This window comes from Dasypus novemcinctus, chromosome 18, assembly GCF_030445035.2.
Source record: "Dasypus novemcinctus isolate mDasNov1 chromosome 18, mDasNov1.1.hap2, whole genome shotgun sequence".
Taxonomy (NCBI): Eukaryota; Metazoa; Chordata; class Mammalia; order Cingulata; family Dasypodidae; genus Dasypus; species Dasypus novemcinctus.
The window spans coordinates 65,122,208-65,147,961 of NC_080690.1; the positions used below are offsets into that span (position 1 = coordinate 65,122,208).

Below are 25,754 nucleotides of genomic sequence, written 5' to 3' on the forward strand. Positions count from 1 at the left end.
AAGTACCAGCACAGTGCCTGGCACGTAATAGTTGCTTGATGAAAGATGACGATGAGGATGAAAGATGCTGCTGATGATGGAAGTGCCATCTACCAAGCTCTTTCTACGTGCCCAGAGCCCCCCACCCCCCCACAATCTGATACAAATCCTACCTCCCTAGGAGAATCAACTGATCTGGTTGCTTCTTGCTCTGAACCTGTTTCTCTCTCCATCAAATGCGCTTAACCAGACCAGAGGATTGTTCTGAAGATCTAATGAGCCATTTGGGCAGCCACACTGGGTGCTCTGCTCAGCCAACAGTTAAGAACATTGCTCTTAAGTGGCCAGCTTGGTTTCACGCCCCAGCACAAGGGCTGGAGGCTCCGGGTCCCTCTCTTTCTACACCATGGAGGTACAAACAGGAGCATCTCAGAGCTGGCTGGCAGAGAGGACCCAAGAAATGTTTGCTGATGTTCCATCCAGAAAGGCTTGGTCCCAGCACACGGTGAGGACTCAATAAAGAGTCATTTTATTTGCTTATGTGTCAAACACAATATGCCAGGCACTGCACTAAGAATGTTACAAATGTTAATTTCTCCAACAATCCTATAACATACACACAACCATTATGTTTATTTTGTAGATAAGGAATCAGAAGCACAAAGAGGTTAAGTAATTTACCCAAGGTCACACAGCAGATCATCACTAGAGCCAGGACGTGATCTCTGGCTGACAGCAAGACTCTGTCACACTCTCAAGAATCTGAGACAGAAATGCAGAGACCCCTGGCCAGTTGTTCTTTGTATGGTTGCTGGCTGCCCCCACCTCCTTCCCTCACTGGCTAGCCTCCTGACAATTGTCCTTCTAAACATTATTTGGGGAAGCGGATTTGGCTCACTTGATAGCGTGTCTGCCTACCACACGGGAGGTCCAGGTTCAAACCCCAGGCCTCGTGACCTATGTGGAGCTGCCCCATGTGCAGTGCTGATGCGCACAAGGAGTGCCACAGAGGTGTCCCCTGCATAGGGGAGCCGCACATGCAAGGAGTGCACCCTGTAGGGAGAGCTGCCCCGCGTGAAAAAAAAAGTGCAGCCTGCCCAGGAGTGGCGTCGCACACATGGAGAGTTGACAGAACAAGATGACACAACAAAAAAGAGACAGATTCTCAGTGCCGCTGACAAGAACGCAAGCAGACACAGACTAACACAGAGCCAATGGACACAGAGAGCAGACAACAGGGGGAGAGGGAAGGGTAGAGAAATAAAAATAAATAAAAAATAAAGAAATTGATGGCTTTAAAAATAAAATAAACATTATTTGATATTCTCTACAACCCTGAAAGGCAGGCATCCTAAACCTCATTTACAAGTCAGAAAACTGAGGCTCAGAGCAGTCAGGACAGTTTGCCAGGGCTCACAGCCGGGAAGTAGAGGTTCGAGGGCCTGGGGGTGAGGGGGCGGGGCTTGGGAATTGCATGGGACACTGTGGCCGCACTCCAGCCTGTGGGAGGGGAAGAACAGCTGGCTGCAGCCCGCCTTGGGAAAGCCACTTGGACCTCGGGACTCACCTACCACCGTGACCAGGACCAAGGCAGAGCGGGTCAAGCGGGTCAGAGGGTTGACGGCCGTGCAGGTGTAGAGCCCCTGGTGTTCCCAGGACAGAGGCTCGATGACCAGCTGCTCCTGCTCGGACACCGAGGCGTTGTGTTCAAAGCTCCAGAGGTACTCGGCGACCGGCTCGGCCTCAGCCCAACACTTGAGGGTCAGGCTGGAGCCGAGCCCCGCCTCGACGGCGCTGACTGCCCCAGATGCCGGGTCTCTGGTGATGTCCACTTGGTCCGGCCCATCTGTGTGCAGAGGCCAAACATCACCAAATTATCCAGTTCCACCCCCTTCGCTTCCACATTGGAAGGTTTGCCTTTTTTCTTCTCCTCGGTTCTAACTAATGGAATTCCAGACTGCAGCCCGGAAAGCAAAGGCTTTTCTAACTGCTGGTGAAAGAAACCTCAGCGAGACAAAGGAGGGGGAAAGGTTCCCTCCTCCTCCTTACTTGCACGGCAAGCGGATTGTATTCCACATCATGGAGGAATAAGCAAAAACTTAAAACCTTGCTCTTGCGAAAGTGAATGCCAACAAAGGAGTCTCGGAAGGACCCAGGCTTCAGACGTGGTAGCCGTGCCTGGTGAACATCGCCCTGAACCTTGAAAGAGCTGCGCCTTCTGATGGGAAATCTTACTTAACAGCCCCTGGCCGTGGCAGGAGCCTTTCCTGTATGTATTTGTAAAGCCAGAAGGAGACCACCGGTGCTTGGCTCTCGTCCCATGCACGCTCATGAGGGAAACAAACCAAATGGGTGCTGGATCTCTCTTTCAAACAAAAAGAGTTTGAGAGTCTTGTCTGATTTAAATTAACGTGAACTTCTGGAAAGAAAGATGCAAAAGCTGTCTAGTTGGGTCACACCAGGAGAGGAGGAAAGTCCTCACCTGTGCCCCCTCCCAAACCTCCTCGGAATCTGTTCGCTTCTCCCACCCCAATCCCATGGCCACCGGGATCCCTCACCCGCATTCTGGCTGCCTCTTGGGCTCCCTGCCTTCTCTGCATGGCAGCCAGAGGGGTCTTCCTTAGCACAAACCTGGCACTGTCCCTCCCCTGCTCAGAACCTTCCATGGCTCCGCAGTACCCTTGCAACAAAGCTAAGGCCATTCACAATCTGGCCCTCCAGCCCCACCCTCCCCTCTATATACCTCCTACTCACAAGCCAGGAATAAAATCTATTGGATGTCCAGGCTCTCTTGTGCCTCAGAGCCATTGTGCACTCTCTTCCTTCTGCCTGGCGTGCTTTTCCCTGAGCCTGCTCTACCCAGCTAACTCCCACTCATCCATTGGTTCTCATTGCAGACACCATTTCTCACATCTGTCAGACTGGGCAAGGGGCTGCCTTCAAGCTCCCCAAATCCTGTCTTCGTTCTCCAAGGCAGCACTTACAATGCTGTATTTTATTTGCCTGAGTATTGCCTCCTTTCCTCCAAGCAGACTGTGGGTCTCAAGTCACGGCCATTTTCAAGGGCCCGCCCTAGAGCCTGGCGCTGGGTGAGCACAGCGTGAGCATTTTTAATTTAATGACTGAAGGAGGAAGGCGAGAGAAGAGAGAGACCGAGCCCGTCTCTATAGCCTCCTGCTCCCCAACCTGCACTTCTCTCGCCGCCGAAACCTCTCCTCCCCAGCCCCCTCCCACTCGGTCCCCGTGCCCACGGCCTTTGAGGAGCCCAGGCGAGAAACCTGGACCTCTCGTGGCTCCTCTCCCTCACCTCACGTCAGTCAGCAGCAAATCCTGGGAATTCGACGTTCAAACATACCCCTGTCCCACCCCTTCTCATTGCCACCTGAGCCGCCGCCCCAGCCTGGCCCCATCGTCTCCTCTGGGCTATTCGGGGGGGCCCCGAGCAGGTGCCTTGTGACCTCCCACCACAGCAGAACTGCCCGGGACCCAGCCCCCCAGCTCCTGTGGGTGCTCCTGCCAGTGCCCGACGGGGGACGCGGGCTCCCCCAGGCACCTTAGTGGACATCCCTGAGGCCCCACGGTGGTCTAGGGCGCCCCCACCGGCCTCCCTCCCTCTCCCCGTCAGACTTGCAGCAAGGTCTGCGGCTCTCCCAGCTCTCCCCAGCCTCCGCCCTCGTGTTTCCCACAGAAGTGATCCGCCTACCAGAACCCGTGCATTTCTAATCCCCGTAGTGGGGTGAAAGGCGGCCCCCAAAGAGACACGCCCTCGTCCTAATGCCCAGAATCTGTGCCTGTGGCCTCATCCAGGAAGGTCTGTGCAGGTGGAGCTCAGTGAGGCAGCAGGGCTGGGAGCTTCCGGCAGCACCCGGGGGTGGGGGGGGCCTGCATCCCACAGCAAGTGTTCTCACAAGAGACGAGGGCTGTGAGACAGGCAGAGCGAGGCACCCCGAGCCCAGGACACCCTGCGACCCAGACGCTGGAGCAGGCCTGGAAGGCGCTCCCTGAGCTCCAGCGGGGCACGGCCCTGACCACACCTTGATTTTGGACTTGAGGCTTCCAGAGCCGTGAGCCAAGAAATTCCTATTGTGTTAAGCCACCCAGGTGGTAATTTGCTACCGTAGCCCTAGGAAAGCAAAACGATCCTGTCCAGGCACTTCTCAGGGCCTGCTTCTCGGAGGCCCTGGACCAATGAGCCCACTGCAAAACCCCATGCCCCGCTTCCTCCCTCCCTGCCCCAGAAACAAGGTCCAGAGAAATTCTGCAAACATTTAAATCCCACCCTGTCCCTCCAACACACAGAGTCTTCCTGGGGCTCCCAGGGCTCCCACCTTGACCCACAAGGCCCTGTGGGGTCCGGCTCCCCCCTCCCCAACCTCCCCCACCTCTCCCTTCACTCTTCCCCTAGCCCACCCCTCTCCAGCCGCCTGGCCTCCCTGCAGCTCCGGCCACATGCCTCTGTCTTGGTGCTGCTCCCAGCCCGGAGTGCCCTTCCCTCAGCTGTCTGCAGGGCTCCCCCTCGCCTCCTTCTCATCTGTGCAGAGCTGGGAGGGCAGCACAGCGCGCGCTCGGCACCCCCCCCCGGACCCTCTCCCCGGCCTCACGCTCCCTCTCTGCACGCAGTCCCATCCGATGCACCGCATCTCTCACTTGCTTATCCGATCACGGCCTGCCCCCCGCTGGAATGCAAGCTCCATGAGGACAGGCACTTTTTCTTGCCCAGGGCCCAGATTCATGCCTGGCACAGAGCAAGGAATAGATACCTGCAATGAATGACTGAAAGGAAGAAGCTAAAAGGTGGGGGGGGGGGGGGGGGGAGGGCCGTGGAGGAGCAGGTCCAGGCCCAGGACGACTCACAGCTGATGTTCAGCCTGACGGGGTCGCTCCGCGCCCGGTTGCCCAAGTTCCAGACCTCGCACTCGTAGGGTCCTGTGTCATCCCTCCGGAGGCCGTGGATGGCCAGGGTCCTGTTGTTGGCTGACAGCTCCAGACGCTCGCTGGGCAGCAGGGGCTGGCTGCTCAGGAACCACTGGACGCCCACCTCCTGGAAGCCGGACTGGCAGGTCAGGCTCACGGAGCTGGCATTCTCCACGAGAGTCAGGTTTGGGAACACGATGTGGGGCTTCAGTATTCCTGGAAACACGTGGAGATACAGGGTCAAGGTCAAGGACCATATCCCCGTCTCCTGCCCGTGTGGGACCCACAAAGTTCTTCCGGGAATGTATGTGCATGTGGTGTGTGGGTGGGGGCTTCGTGTGTGTATGATACCGGTATGTCTATTGTGTATGAGTGTGTATTGTGTCGATTATGTGAATATACTATGTGTGATGTTATTTATGAATTCCAAAAGGACAGAATGTTTGTAAACTGGTCTGTTCCTCTGGGTGTGATACCCCTTGATTGTATTAGATTCAGCTGAGATGTCTTTGATTACATTATGTTAAGATTAGGGCTTTGATTCAATCACATCATTAGGGCAACTCAGTTTGAGTCCCTGCCTGCTTCGTGGGCTATATAAATGGACACTCAAGCAAGGAGATAAATAGAAGTAGATACACATACAGATAGAGAGAGCTCCGTAGATGCCAGAGGGGAGAACTTTGTCAGCTTTGATCCTGTGGGCCCAGGAAGAGAGACAAGCCATTTGCCTGGTAGTTTGCAGCTGAAGAGACCAGAGCCCTGAGCAGCTGAGCAGGCCTGGAAAGAAACGAGCCCCCCAGGCTACAGCAGAGATCAGAAGAAGATGGGCCCACAGAGCCTGAAGAGGAGAGGAGAAGGCTGAAGGCCAGCAGATGTTGCCCACCCTCTTGCTTCAACACGGGACAACAGATGTGGGTGAGGAATTAACCTTGAGGTGAACTCGTTAGGGCCTTGTAACTGTAAGTTTCTACCCAAAATAAATGCCCTTTGTAACAACCAACAGATTTCTGGTACTTTGCATCAGCACCCCTTTTGGCTGACTAATACACTATGAGAGTGAGTTGTGCGTGATATCATATGTGTTTTGTGTACATGGTTTGTGGTATATGTACTTTGTGGATGCCTATGTTGTGTGTGTGGTATGTGTAGTATTGTGAGTGTGTATTGCATGTGAGTGTATATATGTGTTAATGGTATTATTGAATGCATGGACATGGTATATGCATTTTCTGTTTGAGAATATAATGTATGGAAGGCTGTTGAGGGTGATGTGTGTATGCACTGTGTGTATTGTGTATATGTATGTATTGTGTGCATGGTATATGTTGTGCATCTATATGTATTTTGTGTGAGAGTGTATTCTGTGCCTGTGGTGTTACATGCTTGCATGTGTTATACATAAGACATGCATGTGTGTGCTATGTGATATGTATTTATGTTGTGCATATTTGTGAGAGGATGGTATATATTATTGTGGGTTTTGTGTGTATGGTATATGTGAGTATGTGTATTTTCTAGGTGTGGCAGGTGTCTGTGATACATGGGACACTGTGTGTTGCATATTTGTGAGCATCTGTTGTATGCATGTCATGTACTATGTGTCATGTTTATGTTCTGCACATGTGAGTATATTGTTGTATGTAGCATTGCATGTTGTGTGAGTTATATGTGTCTACAGTGCCATACATGTGTGTGAGTGGGCTGTTCATGTGTGAGTCTCTGTACGTGAAATGTGTGTGTGTTGCGTTAGTGTGTGATGTGGGGAGAACCAACTCCCACCCCTAGGGAGTCAAGCCAGGGCCACCGCATCCAGAGCCCAGGTGCTCTTGTGGAGATGTGCCGAGAGGGGCCAGGTCCTTCCCCGGGATCGGAACCTGCTCTGCCACCAGTCACTTGGAAGTCCCCAGCCCTTCCCTTGGCCCTTCTCTGGGTCCTCCTCCAGACCAGGTTATTGGTGTAGCCCCGTGGCTTTTAACTTTTTTCAGAGTTCCAAACCCCTTTGAGAATCCCATGACCACCGTGGACCCTTTCTCCAGAAAATAGCACAAACATTTTCCATGCAACTTGGCACCCTTCCGGGGACCCTCCTCACTCCCAGCTTGTCCAAATGCCCCAGGTTAAGAATCCCTGGTCCCTTCTGCCCTTGACAGCTCCTGACTCTCAAAGGAACAACAGAGCAAAACCAGGAAAGGAAACTCACCGACGACTCGGACTTCCACAGCACCCACAAGGGAGAGGTCGGTGACACTGTTGGACACCAAGCATCTGTACAAGCCCTCATGTTCCCTGGATATGGCATTGATGGTGAATCTCTTGATGGAAGATGAGACGGAGCCATTGGGGAAAAACCAGGAATAGTCAGGGAGTGGGTGGGTTTCCGTCTCCACCCAGAAGTTCACCGTAGAGTTCTCTATCACATTGACCACCTCCCCGCTTGGTAGGCCAGGCTCCAACTTGACTTGAACAGAATCAGGACCATCTGGGAGAACAGGAACAATCATAGCTTAACAATAATACTAGCAACTGCTCTCTGATAAGGATCTTAGGGGGTCAGTAAATGCTAATATTTCCCACTTCCCCACCTCCACTCTGGATGAGTTGCAAGGAAGATGCAGGAATCTATTGGAGATTAAAATGGCAGCCTTGGCAAGCAGATGTGGCTCAATGGAGAGAGTGTCTGCCTAGCATATGGAGGGTCCAGGGTTCAAATCCAGGGCCTCCTGACCCGTGTGGTGAGCTGGCCCACATGTAGTGCTGCCACACACAAGGAATGCCATGCCATGCAGGGGCGCCCCCACGTAGGGGTGCTCCACGCACAAGGAGTGCACCCCACAAGGAGAGCCACCCTGTATGAAGAAGGCGCAGCCCACCCAGGACTGGCACCACACACACACAGAGCTGGTGCAGCAAGATGACACAACAAAAAAGAGACCCAGATTCCCAGTGCTGCCTGATAATGCAAGCAGACACAGAAGACACACAGCAAATGGACACAGAGAGCAGACAACAGGCGGGAAGGGGAGAGAAATATATAAAATAAATCTTTTTAAAAAATGGCAGCCTTATTCCTGGATAAAGCAGGATTTAGAAGACACATCTCAAGTATGCAGTCTAATGCTCTTTGTCACCCCTTCCCAGGCAAGATTTGATCAACCATCCAATGATCTGGAGTCTCTGGAGTTCAATTTTAGCTACATTAGGTTGGAAGTGTCCAGTAGAATCCACGTGAAGATGTTAAATGGACCGTTACATTCTGGAGTTCAAGGATAGACGTGTCTGCATTTGAATGGTACTTAAAGCTACAAGACAGAATGCGGGGAAACGGACTTTGGCCCAGTGGTTAGGGCGTCCGACTACCACATGGGAGGTCGGCGGTTCAAGCCCCGGGCCTCCTTGACCCGTGTGGAGCTGGCCATGTGCAGTGCTGATGCATGCAAGGAGTGCCGTGCCACGCAAGGGTGTCCCCCTTGTAGGGGAGCCCCTCGCGCAAGGAGTGTACCCATAAGGAGAGCCGCCCAGTGCGAAGGAGGGAGCAGCCTGCCGAGGAATGGCGCCGCCCACACTTCCTGTGCCGCTGACAACAGAAGCGGACAAAGAAACAAGACGCAGCAAAAAGACACAGAAAACAGACAACCAGGGGAGGGGAATTAAATAAATAAAAATAAATCTTTAAAAAAAAAAAAAAAAAAAAAGACAGAATGCGATCACCCAGGAAGTAGGTGTCAGTGAGAGGTTGGGCAGAATGACAAGGGACTCACAGTACACATCCAGGAAGGTGGGTTCACTTCTCTGAACCTGAAGGAAACCCCGGACTTCACACTGATAAGGCCCGGAGTCCTTCCGTTGGACTGTGAGGATGGTGAGGGTCTTGCCATCCGCGGACAGGTGCATCCCCTCCTGGAGCACGAGGAAGGCGTTGTTGAAGACCCAGTGGATGGTGATGTTGACATCGCTGGTGACACAGGAGAAGTACACCGTGGCCCTCTGCTCTATGACACTGCTCTGGCTGACGGAAATGTTGGGCTTGGCCAGAGACTCTGCAAAGGGAGAGAGAGAAAGGGACACAGATGCAGAGGAAGACAAAGCCAGGTCCCCAGAGAGACCAGACAGACAGGAATGGGTTGGAATTGCCAGAAGACACGCTAGAGGTGAGCTGCCTGAGCTCAAACCCTTGATTTATGGCTCATTCTTGGTGTGATCTTGGGCAAATTATGTCCCCTCTCTGAGCCCCATTAAATGAGATTGTCAGAGTAAAGCAAAGGATCCTGGGCATGACAAGGCACCAATTAATATCAGTTGCAAAGAGAATCAAACTTGTAACGGGGATGCCAGACGCGTCCCCCTATCCAGTTCTTCTCCCACCATGAGAGAGCCACAGTCCCCCCTCCCCCCCACCCCCAACACAACTGACTGGGTCCATTGTTGCCAGACCACTGGGACTTCGGGCATGGAGCCCTGGGGGGTGCTTGAGGTGTGAAGGCAGAGATCGGACTGGCAGCTTTGTAGTCTGTGCCTCGCCTCTGATTCTGCCATGAGTCTGGGGTGTCTGGGGTTCCCGAACATAAACGGAACAAGTCCTTACCACGTGGGGTCATGTTCTGCAGACTGGGGTCTAGGGTGAACTGGGCTGCAGCCAAGGGACTCCACACGATCAGGAGTGAGGCTGGGAGGGAGAGAGAAGGCGTTCAGGGACATGAGTGTGTGTCCCTTACGGTCTTCCAAGGAGGTCTAAGGTCATGGATGTGCTGCTCTGTCCCTGGAGGCGCAATTTCTATCTGCTACTTGTTGACTGTGTGGCTTGGGGCATGACTCTTATGCTCTCTGTGCCTCGATTTTATCGGCTGTAAAATGGGCATAATATCCCCTGCACCCCGGGGTTGTGAGGGCAGGAAGGACCATTGGCAAGCTTTCATTGGGGCCCCCGGTGGTCCCTGTGCTCTCTTAAATCATGCCGCCCCACAGGTGAGGTATGTACGTGCCCCCACCCATTTCGTAGAGGGGCAATGGGTGCTCAGAGTGGTGAAGCAGTTTGCTAGAACGCCACAGTTTAGCAGAAGCTAAACCTGAACCTGACCCACCAGCCCCCAAAGACTGCACTTGACAGTCTTCCTCCTGTCAGCCCGGTGATGAGCACAGAGTCAGCCCCAATAACCGGGAGCTTCTCTGGTAGGAGAAATGACCCTTGGTACTTTCTCAGGTTTGCCCTCAGACAGAGATTCCCGGATGGGGGAGGAAAGGGGAGTAAGGTAGCAGAAGTTCCCAGTTTTCCATTTGGTCCTGCTGCTGACAGTTAGAGGCTGGAAGAGCCTGCGGGAATGGGGGAGAGGGGTCCTCAGCCCCAGAAGTCAAGTGCACAGGCAGCGGGCCATTTAGGCCCTCAGTGCTCTCCAGGCCAGTTCACCGAGGCTGGCAATCACACCCCTCTCCACCCCACAAAGGTCCCCAGTTGGGTCCAGACATTGCCTCCGCCCCCACTCAGTCAGTAGTTAAGGGCCTGAGCTCTCAGGATGTTTGGGAGCAAATATGGACTGACTGACTCTATTCACAGGCTGAGGGCTTTCCCTCCAGGAGCCGCAGTCTCTTCATCGGCAAAATGGGGTGAATAAGAGAATTTAGCTCATCGGGTTACTGTGAGGTCCGCCTGAAATATGAGATGGAATGTGCCTAAGCAGTAACTGCTAGTCACTGTGGTCACTGCTATTATCAGGATGATTAGCATCATTATCATAATTATTATTCTTTCCTGGATCTCTATTTCTCTGCCTCCAATGCTGTTAGGGGTTAGCGCCTTAGCTCAGAGCCTGACTACCATGGAACCTCTGCTATGCCATTTATCATGTCCCCTGTCTGAGCCTCAGTTTCCCCATTTGTTAAAATGGGATAATAACCATTCCTGCCCCTGGAGAAAGAAAACCTTGTTCTTTAGCCCTTGGGTCGTTCTTGAGAATTACACACCGAGCTCCCGTCCCTTCCTCGATGATGGGACGTGTGAGCAGCCTGGGAAGAAGTGGTTCCGTGGAGGGACAGCTCCAGAATATTAGAGTTAGACTGGCCCAGGAACCCGGCTTATGATGGTCAACAGCTGGAGTGGGGGACCATGGGAAATACTGCAGTGACATCATCAACAATCTCCTCACGCCCTCCTGAGACACGAAGTCCCCCTCCCCAGAGGGGTCCTGCCTTCGGTCCCACCAGGAGGAGGCAAATCTTGCAGAGATGCCTGCAGACACAGCTAATAACTCTCAGCAACCCTCTCCCCCGGGAAGGGCCCCAGAGCTCCTCCAGTCTTCCAGGGTCAGCCAGGAAGCTCCGGCCCAGAGAGGGAGAAGCGGGCCTTGGGGCCACACAGCGGGGCTGGGCTGAACCCTCATCTCTGCACATTACGTATTGCAAAATCATTTCTTCTCCTCCAAAACGCTTTTCTCATCCAAATATGCTAGTTTCTCCCTTTTGCCTCGGATGCCCTTTAGGCATAAATTTCACCGCCAGCCCCAGCCGCTCCTGATGCGTGGACCTGGCCACACAGGCTCCTGCCGCCCCCTCTCTCTCTTGCACCTGTTTTGCTGTTTTTCACTCTTCGTCTCTCCCTCCTTCTGTCTCTGTGCCTGTGTCTTCCTTTCTCTGTCTCTGGTCTCTGTCAATCTCTTTCTGTCTGCCGCTGTATTTCTGTCCCTCTGTCACACACACATCACTGAGAAACGGACATACCCACTCCCCTCCCCTCCCCGTTCTGAAGGAGCTGGGTGCTCACCCGAGAGCAGGATGCCCGTCCAGAGGGGACCGTGGACGTCAGCGGGCCCCATGGGTCCTGGCTCCAGCGGGTCACCTGCCTGCCCAGCTGGCACTGTCCTCCGCTCCGGCCGTGGCCCTGCCAGCCCGGTCTCTTGCCCTTTGCCCGCTGCAGACTTAGGTGCCCTGTGATGTGGCAGCTCACAGGACAGGCCGGGTGGGGATGGGGGACTCTGGCCTCACCTCTGCCTTCTTCTTGGCTCACTGGCCTCTGCTTGGCACAGAAAGCAGGAACTCCAGGAACCCAGGAGTTTCCCCAGAGGGCAGGAAAGGAGAAAGAAAGCTCCGCCCTTTGGCCCTTGGGTCCACTTAAAAGCCCCCCAAAACACCCGCGCTCCCTGCCCTGCCTCCTGGACCGGGTGCGTGAGCAGCCTGGAGAGAAGCAGCTCCATGGAGGGACAATTCCAGAATGTTAGAGTTCGATGAGACCGGGAAGCGGGCCTAGGATGGTCAAGGGCAGTGATAATATAATGAAACAATGAAAGCGGCTCTCAGGTTATGCGCACTTAATAAAGACAGGCCCTGTGCTGGGCTCACAGTGAGCTGCCTATAAATATTAAGTGACCTGAAATGATGCATGTGATATGGAATCTGGTTACAAAGGCTCTGGAGTCAGACGGGTGGGAAGAACAGAGTTGGCAAGGCTGGAGAGCACCAGGGAGCACCTGAGGTACCTTGGGGGAGCAAGGAGGGCTTCCTGGAGGAAGGAACATGGTCAAGATTCAATATATATATATATTTTTTAATTCTCTATAGGCAAGACAATCTGCTGGTCTTTGGAAACATACGGCCAAGGAGATTTAACATAGTGAACTACCATTAAGCCATGCATCCACAAGTCATTCATTTAACAAGTGCTCCCTGAACTCCTCCTCTGTGCCAACTGGTGCTAGGGACCCAGTGGTAATCAAGACTGTCTTGGCCCTGTCCACATGGGGCCCCCAGTCCATCTGGAAAGACACACCCATCCCCAGACAGTGAAGACACAGAGTGGGAGCCCTGTGGGGGCACCGCAGAGGGCTTCCTAGAGGAGGGGGCATCAAAGCTGGGCCTTGGAGAATGAAGAGCTTGGCCTAGGGAGGAGTCTGATAAGCAGAGGGGGAGGTATGGGAGAAGTTGCTGAGTTTGAGGCACAGAAGGATGTTCACTGGCTCCAGACTAGGGGAAGTGAGAGAAAGATCCAATGTGTCTAGAGTACTTCAAGGAGAAGAAATCTGGACAGCAACACAGGCAACCGATGCAGAGACAGAGAGAGAGAGAGAGATGGCCAAGTGACTGAGGTGTGGATGGCCGGCCACCGCCAGAACCCTAGGGGCTTCAGGGGAAGCACGGCCCTGCTGAAAACTTGTTTGCGGACTTCCAGCCTCCAGAGCCGGGAGATAATAAATTTCTGTTGCTGAAGCCATGAGTCTGTGGTACTTTGTCACAGTAGCCCTAGCAAACTAAGACTGTCACCGCGTGCTCGCTCCAGTAAAGCACGAAGGCCAAGCAAGCTGGCTCGGGTGCCAGGCGGCAGGGGTTCGAATCCCGGCCCCTCCACTTGCGCTCCGTGTAGCCGTAGTCCTCCCCGGCCCGCTTGCGCGAGCTGTAAGACGACCGCTTTACCTCTTACGGGTCTCCGCGTCAGGCCCCCGGGAAAGTGACGTCGCCTGCCTGTGCTTCCGTTTCCTCCATCTGCAGGTTCGAGAAGCCGCCGTGCCTCTCACGAGGCAGTGGTGAGGCTCGAACGCGCCGGCGCAGGCGCAGTGCTCGGAGCAGCCCGGGCGGGGCAAGCGGCGGCCTGGGGCGCTGCAAGCTCGGCAGCCCGTGAGAACGCTCCGCCTTCACGCGCTCATTCCCTCCGATGTGCTAGGTCTGGGGGGCTCGGGGAGCTTAATTTTAACAAGCAGCCAAGGCCGCTCATATGTGTTCTCTAACATTCTTGAAATGACAAAATTGAAGAGATGGAGAACAAATCAGCGGGTGCTGGGATTGCGGGACGGTGCGGGGAGGAGTGAGCGTGACCACAGAGGAGTACTCGGGGAAGAGCGGTGATGACAGACCTGTGCGTTTTGACTGCAGTGGAGCCCACGTGGACCTACACTTGTGGTAAGTTGGCACAGATCTATACACAGAGCTATGTTCTGATACTGTGCTATAGTTATTTGTGGAAAATGTACCCACTGGGGGAAATTGGGACCTCTCTGTACTATCCTTCCAACGTCGTGAATATGTAATTATTTCAAAGTGAAAAAATAATAATAAAAGCAAAGTAAAAATTTAGAATTTTTTTTAAATCTGGAAATATACCAAAATCTTAATAATTGCCTATCTTGGGGGTAGGAGCATAAGAGATTTTTTTTTCTTTTCTTTTCTTTTCTTTTTTTTTTTTTTGCATGCAAGCATTTTCCACAATGAACACATACTACTTCAGTTTTTATCATACTCGTTTTAAGCCTCTCCCCCACCCCATGTCATGACAGGTCCACCCAGCTGCTGCATATCCCCCTCCAGTAATGGGCAGTTAGGCATCTCAGGGCACAGCCCAGTGAGAATGTCCTTACAGGTGGAAAGGTGTGGAGAATGCAAAGCATCTCCTAACTGGGGACCTCTGACTAGTAAGGCAAGTGGCAATCATTTGTGACAGGAAACGTGGTAAATATTCTCTTACATAGCTGGTAGGGATACAAAATGGTAAAAGTGGTAGGCAGGGGAATTTGGCGGTATCTGACAATCACTGTATGCATTTACTTTTGAAACCAGCCGTCCTGTCTCTAGGAAATAACCTTAAAGATACATCTCCAACAATATGTGTGCACAAAGGTATCCATTACAGCATTGTTTGTTATTGTAAAATCTTGGAACCACCTAAATTTCCAAGCCTAGGAGGGTGGTTGGATACATTATGGTACCCCCACACAATGGAGTACTATGCAGCTGTAAAAAAAAAAAAAAAAAAGAACGGGGAAGGTGTATATGAACTGACATGAAGTGATTTCCAGGATAGTCGGTAAAGTGAAAAAAAAAAGTGCAGAAGAGCATATACGGGATGCTGTCTGTTGCGTAAGAAAGATGGGGGCAATAAGAAAATACACGCATATCTGTTTCTTTTTACAAAAAAGAAATCCAGGGAGATAAACCAGAAAACAATGAAGTTGACTACCCCACAGGGAGTGGGAGGAAATGAAGTGCTCGAGATACTGAAGGGAATGACACTTCCCTGAGTATACCTTTATGCATAGTTTTGACTTTTGAATGTAGGGTACTAGTCTATAAAAAAAAATAGAATAAATCAATAAGATTGGAAAGGGGGGAGCTGAAATTGAAAAGCAAACCAAAGCAAATGAGCCTAACTGTATTTCCAATGAATACTATAACCATACTGAAGGGAAAAGAAAGGAAGGGAGGGAGGCAGACCAGGAGGGAGGGAGGGAGAAGGAGTAGAGGAAGAAAGGAAAGAAGAAGGAAAGGAGCCTGGATCTTGTACTGGGTGGGGAAAATATACTACAAAGAACTGTATTGTGTCAATCAACGAAGTTGGAATATACAGTGATAGATTAGATAAAGGTAGCTGTAAACTTATTAAGTTGATAAGAGCGGCTATACCTGTTCTTAAGAAATACACACCAAAGTATTTAAGGATAAAGAACCATAATGTAATTTACCAAGGTGGGGAGAGTACAAATAAATAATATAAATAGGGTAAATGATAACAATAGATGAAACTGGATAAAGGGCATATGTGTGTTCTTGCATTATTTTTATTTTTGCAATTTTTTGCAAATTCGAAATTATTTCCAAATACAGGAATTTAAAAATTGATGATGGAGAATACCGTGGGGAACATGACAGAGTAGGAGGCTCCAGGAATCAGTCCCTCCACCCAAACAATGTTTGAACTGGCAAAAACGGTCTGAATCAATTATTTTGAAACTCTGGAATCTAGTGGAACATGTGCAGCATTCAGGGAGTAGCCGGAGGAAGAGGCTGGTAAATTGTGGTAGATAGGGGTGATTTTCATCCCATACAGCAGCTTCCGTCCACCATGCCCAGATGCATAGCAGGCAGCTGTGGGACTGTAGCTCAGGGTCCAGGCTAGTGCCAGGAGGAGATATAAGGACTAAGTCCTCCAAAATCTGGAGTTATGTGGTCTGATCACTGATCTCTGCTTTTGATCAGTCACTTCAAGATCTCCATGGAGGGCAGCTCTGAGGGTGGCCATTGTTCTAACCCCCTTTGGGCAAAAGCATCAAAAGAGTCTGAAAGAGGCAGTATCTTGGGAAGCAGATGTGGGTCAAGCAATTGGGCTCCCATCTACCATATAGGAGGTCCAGGGTTCGATCCCCAGGGCCTCCTGGTGAAGGCACCTGGCCTGCGTGGTGAGCTGACCCACATGGAGTGCTGGCCTGCCCAGTGATGCTGCCCCACACAGGGGTACCGCCCTGCACAGGAGTGCCAGCCAATGAGGAGAGCTGACACAGCAAGGTGACGTAACAAAAAGAGACACAGAGAAGATACAATAAGAGACTTAGCAAACCAGGGAGCTGAGGTGGCACAAGAAAATGATCGCCTCTCTCCCATTCTGGAAAACCCCAGGATCGGTTCTCAGAGCCACCTAATGAGAATACAAGCAGACACAGAAGAACACACAGTGAATGGACACAGAGAGCAGACAATGAATGAAGGGTGGGGTTAGAAAAAATAAATCCTTTTTTATCTCTCTTTTCTCTTTCCTCTTTCCATTCCTGTTGAGGAGCAAAAACGATTTGGAAAATCACAAATTGATGACTCCAGAGTTCAACAAAAACAAACAAACAAAACCTGGAAATCCCAGAGGTGGGGAAGAATAAGTTTTCCAGAGTTGTAACAATATAATACTTAGAGATTTCTGGGAAGATGCCAGACTAGAAACACATGGAACTCTCTTCTCCAGAAAAATAGCTAGAGGACAGACTGAAACAGTCTAGAAAAAGATCTTCTAGGGTTTAGGACAGCATATGAAGGCTGGACACTGCCCAGGGGGGAGACTGAAAAGGAGGGGAATTGGGATGACAGAACTTTGAGTTGAAACCAGCGGCTGCCGCTGCCGGCACCGTCCCCCACACTAAAGACACTTCAGAATACTCAGGGCTCTGAGCCTGTGACTACAGACAAAAGGGGGCTCCAGGAATCCACCACCCAGGAAAGGGGAGCGAGAGGACACAGCCTAAGGCTGACTCAGCTTCTGACTGACAAATTTGGTCTGCTGTGTCCCAGGAGCCCTTCCAGGCTGGGTGGGCTGCACCATTGCTTGCCCTGGAGCCAGCAAGGGCTAAAGATACATGACCCTCCCAATTTCCTCCTCTACCAACAGGGACTAAATGTTGAGAACTCAGAGGGGAGTGGAAATATTTCTGACTGGGAAAAGGGAGGGGGCTCCAGAGAAGGCTGGAGAACTGTCACTGAGAAAGTCTGCATTACACGGCTCTTAGCCTCCAAGCAGGAAGCTCTGTCACACTGATCCAGTCTGTGTTGTAACAAATACACTCCAACCAGGCACTGAACTGAGAGTTGCTAGAGAGCACCATCTGCTGGCCAACCAAGGAAGTGCACTTGAGAAAATTAAAAATAAGTAGGAAAGGCTTTTTCCCACCTCTATAGTCTTCCTCCCCAAGGCCTAAGGAAGCAAGTCTACAACCAGTTACTGGGTCCAGTGCCCAGTTTTGAGCAACTGGCAGGGAAAATCCTAACAATCCAGCTCAAGTCAAGAATCAAAGAGCAGAGGTACCACACAGCCTCCTGCCACTAAATCCCTACAAAAGAAATTGAGCATCTGAGTAAACTACATCCCAATCAGATGCCTAGACATAAGGAAAAATTATAAGACATACTAAGAAAATAGAAGACATGGTCCAAGAATATATTTCTTTTCTTGGACCCAAGCCCCAGAAGAGATGCGGGATTTGAGAGATCTAATCAACAAGAGGCGCACAAACTTCCAAAATCAAATAAATGAGTTGAAAGACAATGTGGTTAAAGAGATAAAGGACATCAAGAAGATATTGAGCAAGCACAAAGAAGAATTTGAAATCCTGAACAGAAAAGTAACAGAATGAAAAACACAATAGGTGAGATAAACACATTAGAGGGAAGCAGACATTTCTCAAGTGATAGGGCCTCTGCCTACCCCTGGGTCCTCCTGGTGAAAAAGAAGGGAAAGTGTGCCTGTATGGTGAGCCAGTGCCCACATGGCAAACTGCGTGCCTATGCAGTGAGCTGAGTGCCCAAGCAGTAAGCCAAGTTCCCACGCAAATGCCCATGCAGCAAGCCAAGTGCCCGCAAGGTGAGCTAAGTGCCTGCATGAGTGCTTGCATGGTGAGCTGAGTGCCCACATAGTGAGCTGGGTGCCCAAGCGAGTGCCCACGTGGTGAACCCAGTGCCTACATGGCAAGCTGAGTGCCTGTGTGGTGAGCCAGTGACCACTTGATGAGCCAGAACCTACATGGCAAGCCAGTGCCCATGTGGCGAGCTGAGTGCCCATGTGGTGACCCAGTGCCCGCACAACTGAGTCACACAGCAAGATGATGACACAACAAAAGAAAGACAAAGGGGAGTCAAGGTGAAGCACAACAGAGACTAGGAATGAGGTGGTGAAACTGACAGGGAACCTCTCTCCACATCAGAGGTCCCAGGATCGAATCCCAGTGAATCCTAGAGGAGAAAGATGAGAAGAGAAGACAAAATAGATACAGAAGATCATACAGCAAATGGACACAGATAGCAAAAACAGCAGGGTGGGGTAGGGGGAAGGGAAAAAAAATAAAAATAAAATCAATAGTACACATGTAAAACAAACAAAAAACACATGAGAGGCATAAAACAGCAGGCTCAACATGATAGAAGAAAGAATAAGTGATACAGAAGGCAGAACAGCTGAAATTGAAGAGAGAAAAGAATGGGAAAAGATTTGCAAGGGCTCAGAGAGTTGAATGACAACACAAAATGCAATAACATAGTAGAGTACATTAGAATAGTAAGTTGGCTGAGCCTGGCAAAGACTATTGCCTTATTTTATAGACATGTTTATTAATTATTTAGAAAATAAAGTTACCAGGATTTTAACATGTCTAATATACTTTTGTACCTGATCCAGAATAGAAAAGATAATGTTATAATTATTAAGCATATATTTAGTATAGGATAAAAGTACAGCCTTTAATATTAATTAATGTATTACTTAATGCATAAGGATTCTGAGTTGTAATTAATAGTTTTAAATTTCAGGATTGTTATACTTTACATGTTATCTCTCCATGGGAGCAGGCCATAATGCCAATTGTGTTTAAGTTTTACTTACAGTATCCTGGTATCATGGCTCCACTTAGCATGTTCTTCACAGTGAGCAAGTCATAGCATCATTGATCCTAGAGAGAGTTTCCAGTATTCTACCAGCCTGGCGCATAGTGCTCTCTGGCACTATGGAAAAGTGCCAGTCTGGAGGTGATATCCATTATACACTTGGCTGTACCAAGTCACCATTGGCTGCTGCAGGAGCTTGAAACTGCAATGTAGTTCCCATCAATTTCAGGAGCAGAACCAGAGGCTGATATAGCAAATATTTCTAATTGAGGGGTCAGTGACCAGCCTAGCCAATAACTCACATGGAGAGGCAACCTGTAATGTATTCAAGGCCTGGTTTGAATGCACAAAAGAGTTTGACAATATTAAAGTTTATCCTTGTTTTTATATATATTTTAAACAATTTAATGCAACACATCATATATCAATTGACTGTTTACTTATACAATTTTACCATTAAGATAATAGTAGGTATTTTACTTTAGTGATAGAGGGGGGAAAACTATATTTCATAGTTAATTTGAAAACAGAAGATTCCATAGAACCAAGATAGCTTTTTATTACCATTTACTTAAATATGCACTTTGCAGTGGCCTTCAGACAGGTTTTATTATCACGAAGTTATTCCTTGCCACCAATACCAATCCAAGTTTTTAGTTAACAATGACTTCTAGAATTAAAATTATTTAAATATTTTCAGTTTGGAAGATGTTTTACAAACTCTTTATAATTGACTACAACCACATTGACTAGTTACTTTATGTTTCAGTAAACTTATTAAATTACAATTTCTAACCAAAGAAATTTACTTTATTTATTTAAGAGAGCATATCTACAATCTTTTTTCTTTAGCTGAGTTTTATTAATGTGAACTTACAATTTTTATTACTCTAAAGATTTTGTACATATAATGTTAATTTAGTTGATAAGTTAACTATGGGAGATTACACTCAAGCTAAATAAAATTGAAACCATTATAGTTTATGCAAGGAATGTTTTCTTTTTTCTTTACAGGAAGCTAAAACTTTTTTTTTGTTGTTTAAGTTATAAAAATGAATAATTTTAAAAGCATACTGACTACCAGGTTTCAAAACACATTACACAATTACCTAATCTGTTTAATCATAATCCAGGAAAGATTCTCCATTGTTTTTATAGACTTTTTTTACTTACTGAAATTTGTCAACAAAGCCACTAATTATCTTTATTTTATGGCTGGCAAAAGGTTTAAACTGGGAAATTACAGGGCAAAGTGATTCTTAATTTCCAGCCTAGTAGATAGGTTTAATCTGCTACACCTACTCTTGCCTTTAAAGCTCCTGCAAAGAGGAGGCCCTTTCCCAATAGTTCCTATAATCAGATTTTTATATGACTTTTTCATCCTGCTTAGTCTAATTTGGGCTCCAAGAATATTTATTCACATATATAACTGCATATTTAATTTTTAACAATTTGAATAGAGCTCTTTTAGGAATTTTCACTTGTTAATTTGATATCCTGATGTATGAAGACATACACTGAGCAAATGGGCAGACACAAATAGTTAGACACAGAAACACAACTCATTGATGTTACTTATAATTTGCATTATTTTATATAATGTTTAGCTTAATTTGGGTTCCAGAAATACATATTACTTATATAACTGCATATTTAACCTCCACAATTTGAGCAAATAGGCAGACATGAATAGTTTGACACAAAAACATAACTTTAGTTACTTAAAACTTCCATTTTTTACAAAATACGTGTAACTGCAAACATTTCAAAGACTCCTGAAACTTTTTTTAATTTGCACTATGACTGTGCAATTTTACACTATGACCATGCAGTTTTACACAAGAATTGTTTAGGGAAACGGACTTTGGCCCAGTGGTTAGGGCATCCGTCTACCACATGGGAGGTCTGCGGTTCAAGCCCCGGGCCTCCTTGACCTGTGTGGAGCTGGCCCATGTGCAGTGCTGATGCGTGCAAGGAGTGCAGTGCCACACAGGGGTGTCCCCCGCGTAGGGGAGCCCCACGCGCAAGGAGTGCACCCATAAGGAGAGCCGCCCAGCGCGAAGGAGGGAGCAGCCTGCCGAGGAATGGCGCCGCCCACACTTCCCGTGCCGCTGACGACAACAGAAGTGGACAAAGAAACAAGACGCAGCAAAAAGACACAGAAAACAGACAACCGGGGGAGGGGAGGGGAATTAAATAAATAAAAATAAAAAATCTTTAAAAAAAAAAGAATTGTTTAACTAATGGCTTGTAACCAAAATATTCCTAATGTTTTAATACAATTCTCTTTTGTTTCAGAACTTTATATTTTACCTTGAATTTAGGAGAATTTTGGATAAGCAACAAGATTAATTCTATGTACATTTGCTGAGGGAGACAGACTGGTTTCTCTCATGAATTGCCACTCTTAGGAACACTGACAGTTAAAGCAGGAGACTTCCTTTATTCCCCCCAGTCCTTGGAGATAATAAAACTCCAGTGGTCATTTAACCCTAAGGGCTAAGAATTCCACCAGGTAGCAATTTAGTTTACACTTGGATTCATGAGAGAAAGTAGGGTTACTAATACCAGGACAGGAGACAGGGATGTCCCAGCTCTTTTCTGGACTGTAGGGGCAGAAGCTATTGTGAAATAACCCTAGGCAAAGGCAAGGGGTGAGGTTAGGCTTGAAGTAACCATAAACGAAGGAAAGTTTAGTTTAGAATTTACACTTACAATAATAGTTTCAGGCTAAATTCACTCAGCTATAATTTCAGTTATTATTTTTATGCTGTTTTATAATATAAATGCATCTATAAATGATCTTAACTCTTAGTTACAGTTTTCATTAATGTTTTAACCTTAAGGTGAATTGGATACCTTTATTAATTAAGCTACAAGAATTTTATTAGTAACAATTCTGTGAAGTCCTGCCTTTTCTTGTAATGGAACAAATTCTCATCTGCAAGTTATGCATTTAATTCACCAGCAAGAGAGTACTGGCATGTAAAGATTCATTTTAAACTATGTTTTTACCTTTTTACTGTGAATTCTTAGGCACCAGCATCTGACAAAAGCCAAACATAGATTTCAAAGTGGCATTTCATTCCTTTTTTTCTTTTTCCTTGGTAGTCTCACTACCCTGAAGTTCCCAGCCAGACCACTAAAAAGGCTATCAAGTGATTATAGGTCTATTGTTTCAATCTATAGCCTCCTTTCTTTAGGCAAGTTTACAGTTCTAAAACTTTCCAAAGTATTTCTACAGTCTTACAGAGAGGGAGATTCGGAAAAGTAAAGAACCTGGGTAGAATGCAAATATATTTTGGCCTTGACACCCTAGGGAGGGAACTTTACTGCATTTATTTTGATTCTGCTTTTCATACCCTTCATTTCCCCCACTTCCAGGCAGTCGGGTGCACAATAATCAAATAGGAATGGGGCTTATGAATAGAAGGTGTGGACTCATTGGAAAGAGGCAAGCCGCTCCCCCCTTTCCGGCTTTCAGCCAAAATGGGCAGACAGAACCTACTCAAATTCCGCACCCCTCCCAGGATCCAGCCACCTTGACTGGGGCAGCTCCAACAGACCCGGGTGCGTGGCACAGACACAGATGGCCTCCAAGCCCTAGCAAATGTGCAGACTCAGACAAGACAGCAGAGCGTGCGCAAACATCCAGACTCCACAAACATCCAGACTTCATCCAGACTGCGCAGTTTTGCCTCATAAACAATTCTCCCCCTTACCAATGGCAAGGGAGGGTTCCAGCTCAACTAAGTTCCACCACCTTACATAACCAAACAACTCCAACACCAGCATTGAGCTGACACAGACAGAAGCACAAAGGTCACTAATCTGACCCACAAGTTCTTTATATATGTTTTTCAGCATGGCTGCCCCCACAGCCATCACAAACCTTAGAGAGAACACTTAACAGTAACATCTGGTATAAAGACAATTCATTCGCAATTCAGCACCATAACAAAAGATGCCAGCTAGACCTTTTTCACTGTTTAACTTTACACCCAGACCAAGCTTCACTAGAAAAGCCGATCTATTTTCCTGTAACCACGTTTTTTAAAATCCAGACCAATTTCTAGGACGTTAGGACTCGAACCTATAAAAAGCCCTTCCTATTAAAATCAAGCCTCCACTCCTTCAGTGGATATAAGACCAGTACCAGATTCTAACATGCAGTTAAACAAACCCAAAACACCAGGCTTTCTCCTGGTTTTTCTCCTTTATCCAGACCTAGAGAAAATGGCTTCCCCCCAATTTTCTGGGGCTACTAGGGTTCTCTTGGGAGGTGATCAGCCTCCCTTCCTAGCAATTAAAGCTAGGGCCTTCCAGACTGTGTTCACCCGGGGAGTCTTACCTTTTTCCACATTCAGAGTTCTTTTTCATTCCCAGAATCTTTCTTTTCAGACTTTCCATTGCCCTTGATTTTCATTGGGAAAATTCTGGTAGAGCCCACATCTTTTCTGGATTAAACTTAATCCAGGGGCGCCCAGATTTGGGGTTCACCCGAGTCCTCCTGGCTTTCTCAGGGATTTGGGAGGGGCAGCAAAATGCTATCCCAGGAGAGCCCCCCAAAATGTTGTAGAATTTGAGAGAGGTTCAATTATTTTCATGTAGAAAGGCCAGGACTCAGGAATGATTTTGAGAAGGAAAAATGGTTTATTGATGGACGGCTGGACTCGGGAGCTTTCTGTTTCAAACCCAAGCCCTCAACAAGATTTTTGAGTCCCTTTTATACAGAGAGGAAAGGCCAAATGGTCCTTTTGTTTCAGTTCTCAATAGACTTGAATTAGCATATATCTTCCACATCCTAGGTAAGCTTTTAGCATGGACTTCATACATTCTAGATAAGCTTTTAGCACATTTGGTTTGTATTTTCCCTGAATATTTAAAGCTTATAGACTTTGCATTGTTAAACTGTTTCCTGGGACTGGAGTCATTGCCATGGTTACCAAGGGCAGGACTGCAGCCTCTTACCATCCCACACTCACAAGTCAGGACAGACAGCTTAGGTTAAGGTTATCTCCGAAGAGACCAAGAGCCTCCACCATAGCCCACATCAGTGGTGCCTAGCCCAGTAGTTCCAACTGCCTGTTACTTGCTAACGACTCATAGACATCACCTCCAAGTGTCCTTTGTGCTCACTCCAATGACTGCAACATCAGTCCTGCTCTTGGAAGGGCAAGGTATGCTTTCACTGCTGCAGACACTGCACTGGGACTCTTGTAACCAGCCAGCTATTTTCTGCCTAGAAAATGAATCTGTGGAGAAGTAGGAGCCTGTGACCACCCCCACCCGAGAGGAAAATTCCACAGCCCCCTAACCGCATATATCTCGCTTCTGTAACAAGCTTGCTCAACTGTAAAACCTTATCTCAAGGCCTCCTCCTGTAGAAAGTCTCGTCAGCCCTGCCAAAAGACCAACCCCACCCAGACCCTTGTAAATAACAAGAACTCCATGACCGCTTGTCTCCTGATGGAATTCCCAGCGCTTGATGAACTGCAAACACCTGCTTCTGTACGTGCTTGCTTGCTGAGCTACTGCCTCCCCCACCCTGAACCTAAAGGCCTATATAAGCAAACTCCCCCCACGACCCAGGGCTGCTCTATCCTCTGTGTAGGATGCAGTCACCCCGCAGCTAATAAAGCTCTCAATTGGAACTTTATTCAGAATCTGAGTCCTGTTGATATTGCTGGTCTATAACAAATCCTTACAATGGACTAAATTTAAATTCCACCCTGTGGGTTGTAGCCCCAGGTCCAGTTAAGATGCTAATAGCAAGACCAATGCAGACATTGAAATTATGAGTTAAAGTGCCAGCTGCCCCATGGCCCAAAAACGGGGGAGTAATAATAATTCGTTGCTGCCTATGCCTCAAACTATACAAACTGGGGGGAAATGAGATCATTTTTTATTGTGTACTGGCATATATATCCTCCATGGTTTGAGAAATGAAAAGGTATTGCACTGTCTGTCTTAACGTCCATTATCATTGTAGCTGGGGTACTCACAACATTTAGATGATACATCATCCCATGTGCCCGAGGGTTAGCCCAAAGTCTCATTAAGACTGCCCTACCCAAGCAAATGCCCATACAGTATAAACAGACCAACTTGTACCGCCTTAAAGAAGCAGATTCCTATGATGAAGAATATGAAAAAGCTCTTAACAAATTTGAGAAACTAGAATGTGAAAGAAGAGTCTAAAAGAAAGAGGGAGGGACATTGTAAGGAAAGGGTTAAGTTTAGCTTTCACATAAAAGTGATGTAGAAAGTCCCCGGAATGGCCTGGTGATCTATTATCTCAGCCGGGTTAAAAACTAACTCAGCTAGTTTTGAACTGTTGTAAAAGCTCTGCAGTTAGAAAGGGGTGGGGGGAGGGGAGGCCTCCAACAAAAGCCTAAAACTGACGCCAATCCCTTAGGTGAGGAAAGGCCAGGATGTGGGGAATGGAACTCATGTGGGTTTGTTAGAAATAAATCTTCTTCTTCTGGAAGAAAATAAGGCTTACCCGATTGTGGAGAAGAAAAGAATTTATTCTCAATCTTGCAAGAAGGGACGCACAACCAGAAAACATGGCCGGCGCCCCGAACAAAGAAAAATGACACAATTTATACCCCGAAGCCTAGCACACAAGCTCTTCCTCTGTTTCTCCGTAGATTGGATACTTCACAAGTTACAGCCTATCCGAGAAGATCTAACTTTCCCGGCAAAAGTTTGTGATTAACCGCTTCCCCCATCACATTCCAACCATTTTT

At 48.2% G+C, this 25,754-nt stretch overlaps 1 protein-coding gene across 3 annotated transcripts in view; it reads right to left on the reverse strand.

Annotated features, from left to right (window-relative positions):
* Window positions 1-25,062, reverse strand: part of CEACAM20 (CEA cell adhesion molecule 20) — a 40,316-nt gene extending 15,254 nt beyond the window's left edge. For 2 of the 3 annotated variants that reach the window (XM_058280392.2, XM_012521755.4), the window contains exons 1-6: window positions 11,648-25,061; window positions 9,479-9,559; window positions 8,655-8,933; window positions 7,097-7,375; window positions 4,834-5,109; window positions 1,547-1,825 (exon numbers count right to left, since the gene is read on the reverse strand). In XM_058280392.2, coding sequence (XP_058136375.1) covers window positions 1,547-1,825; window positions 4,834-5,109; window positions 7,097-7,375; window positions 8,655-8,933; window positions 9,479-9,559; window positions 11,648-11,699 — 1,246 coding nt within the window. In that variant the 5' untranslated portion in view covers window positions 11,700-25,061. Of the gene's footprint in view, window positions 1-1,546; window positions 1,826-4,833; window positions 5,110-7,096; window positions 7,376-8,654; window positions 8,934-9,478; window positions 9,560-11,647 lie in introns of all 3 variants that reach the window. The other variant, XR_009181612.2, reaches the window with a different exon arrangement.
* Between the last annotated feature and the right edge of the window lie 692 nt (window positions 25,063-25,754).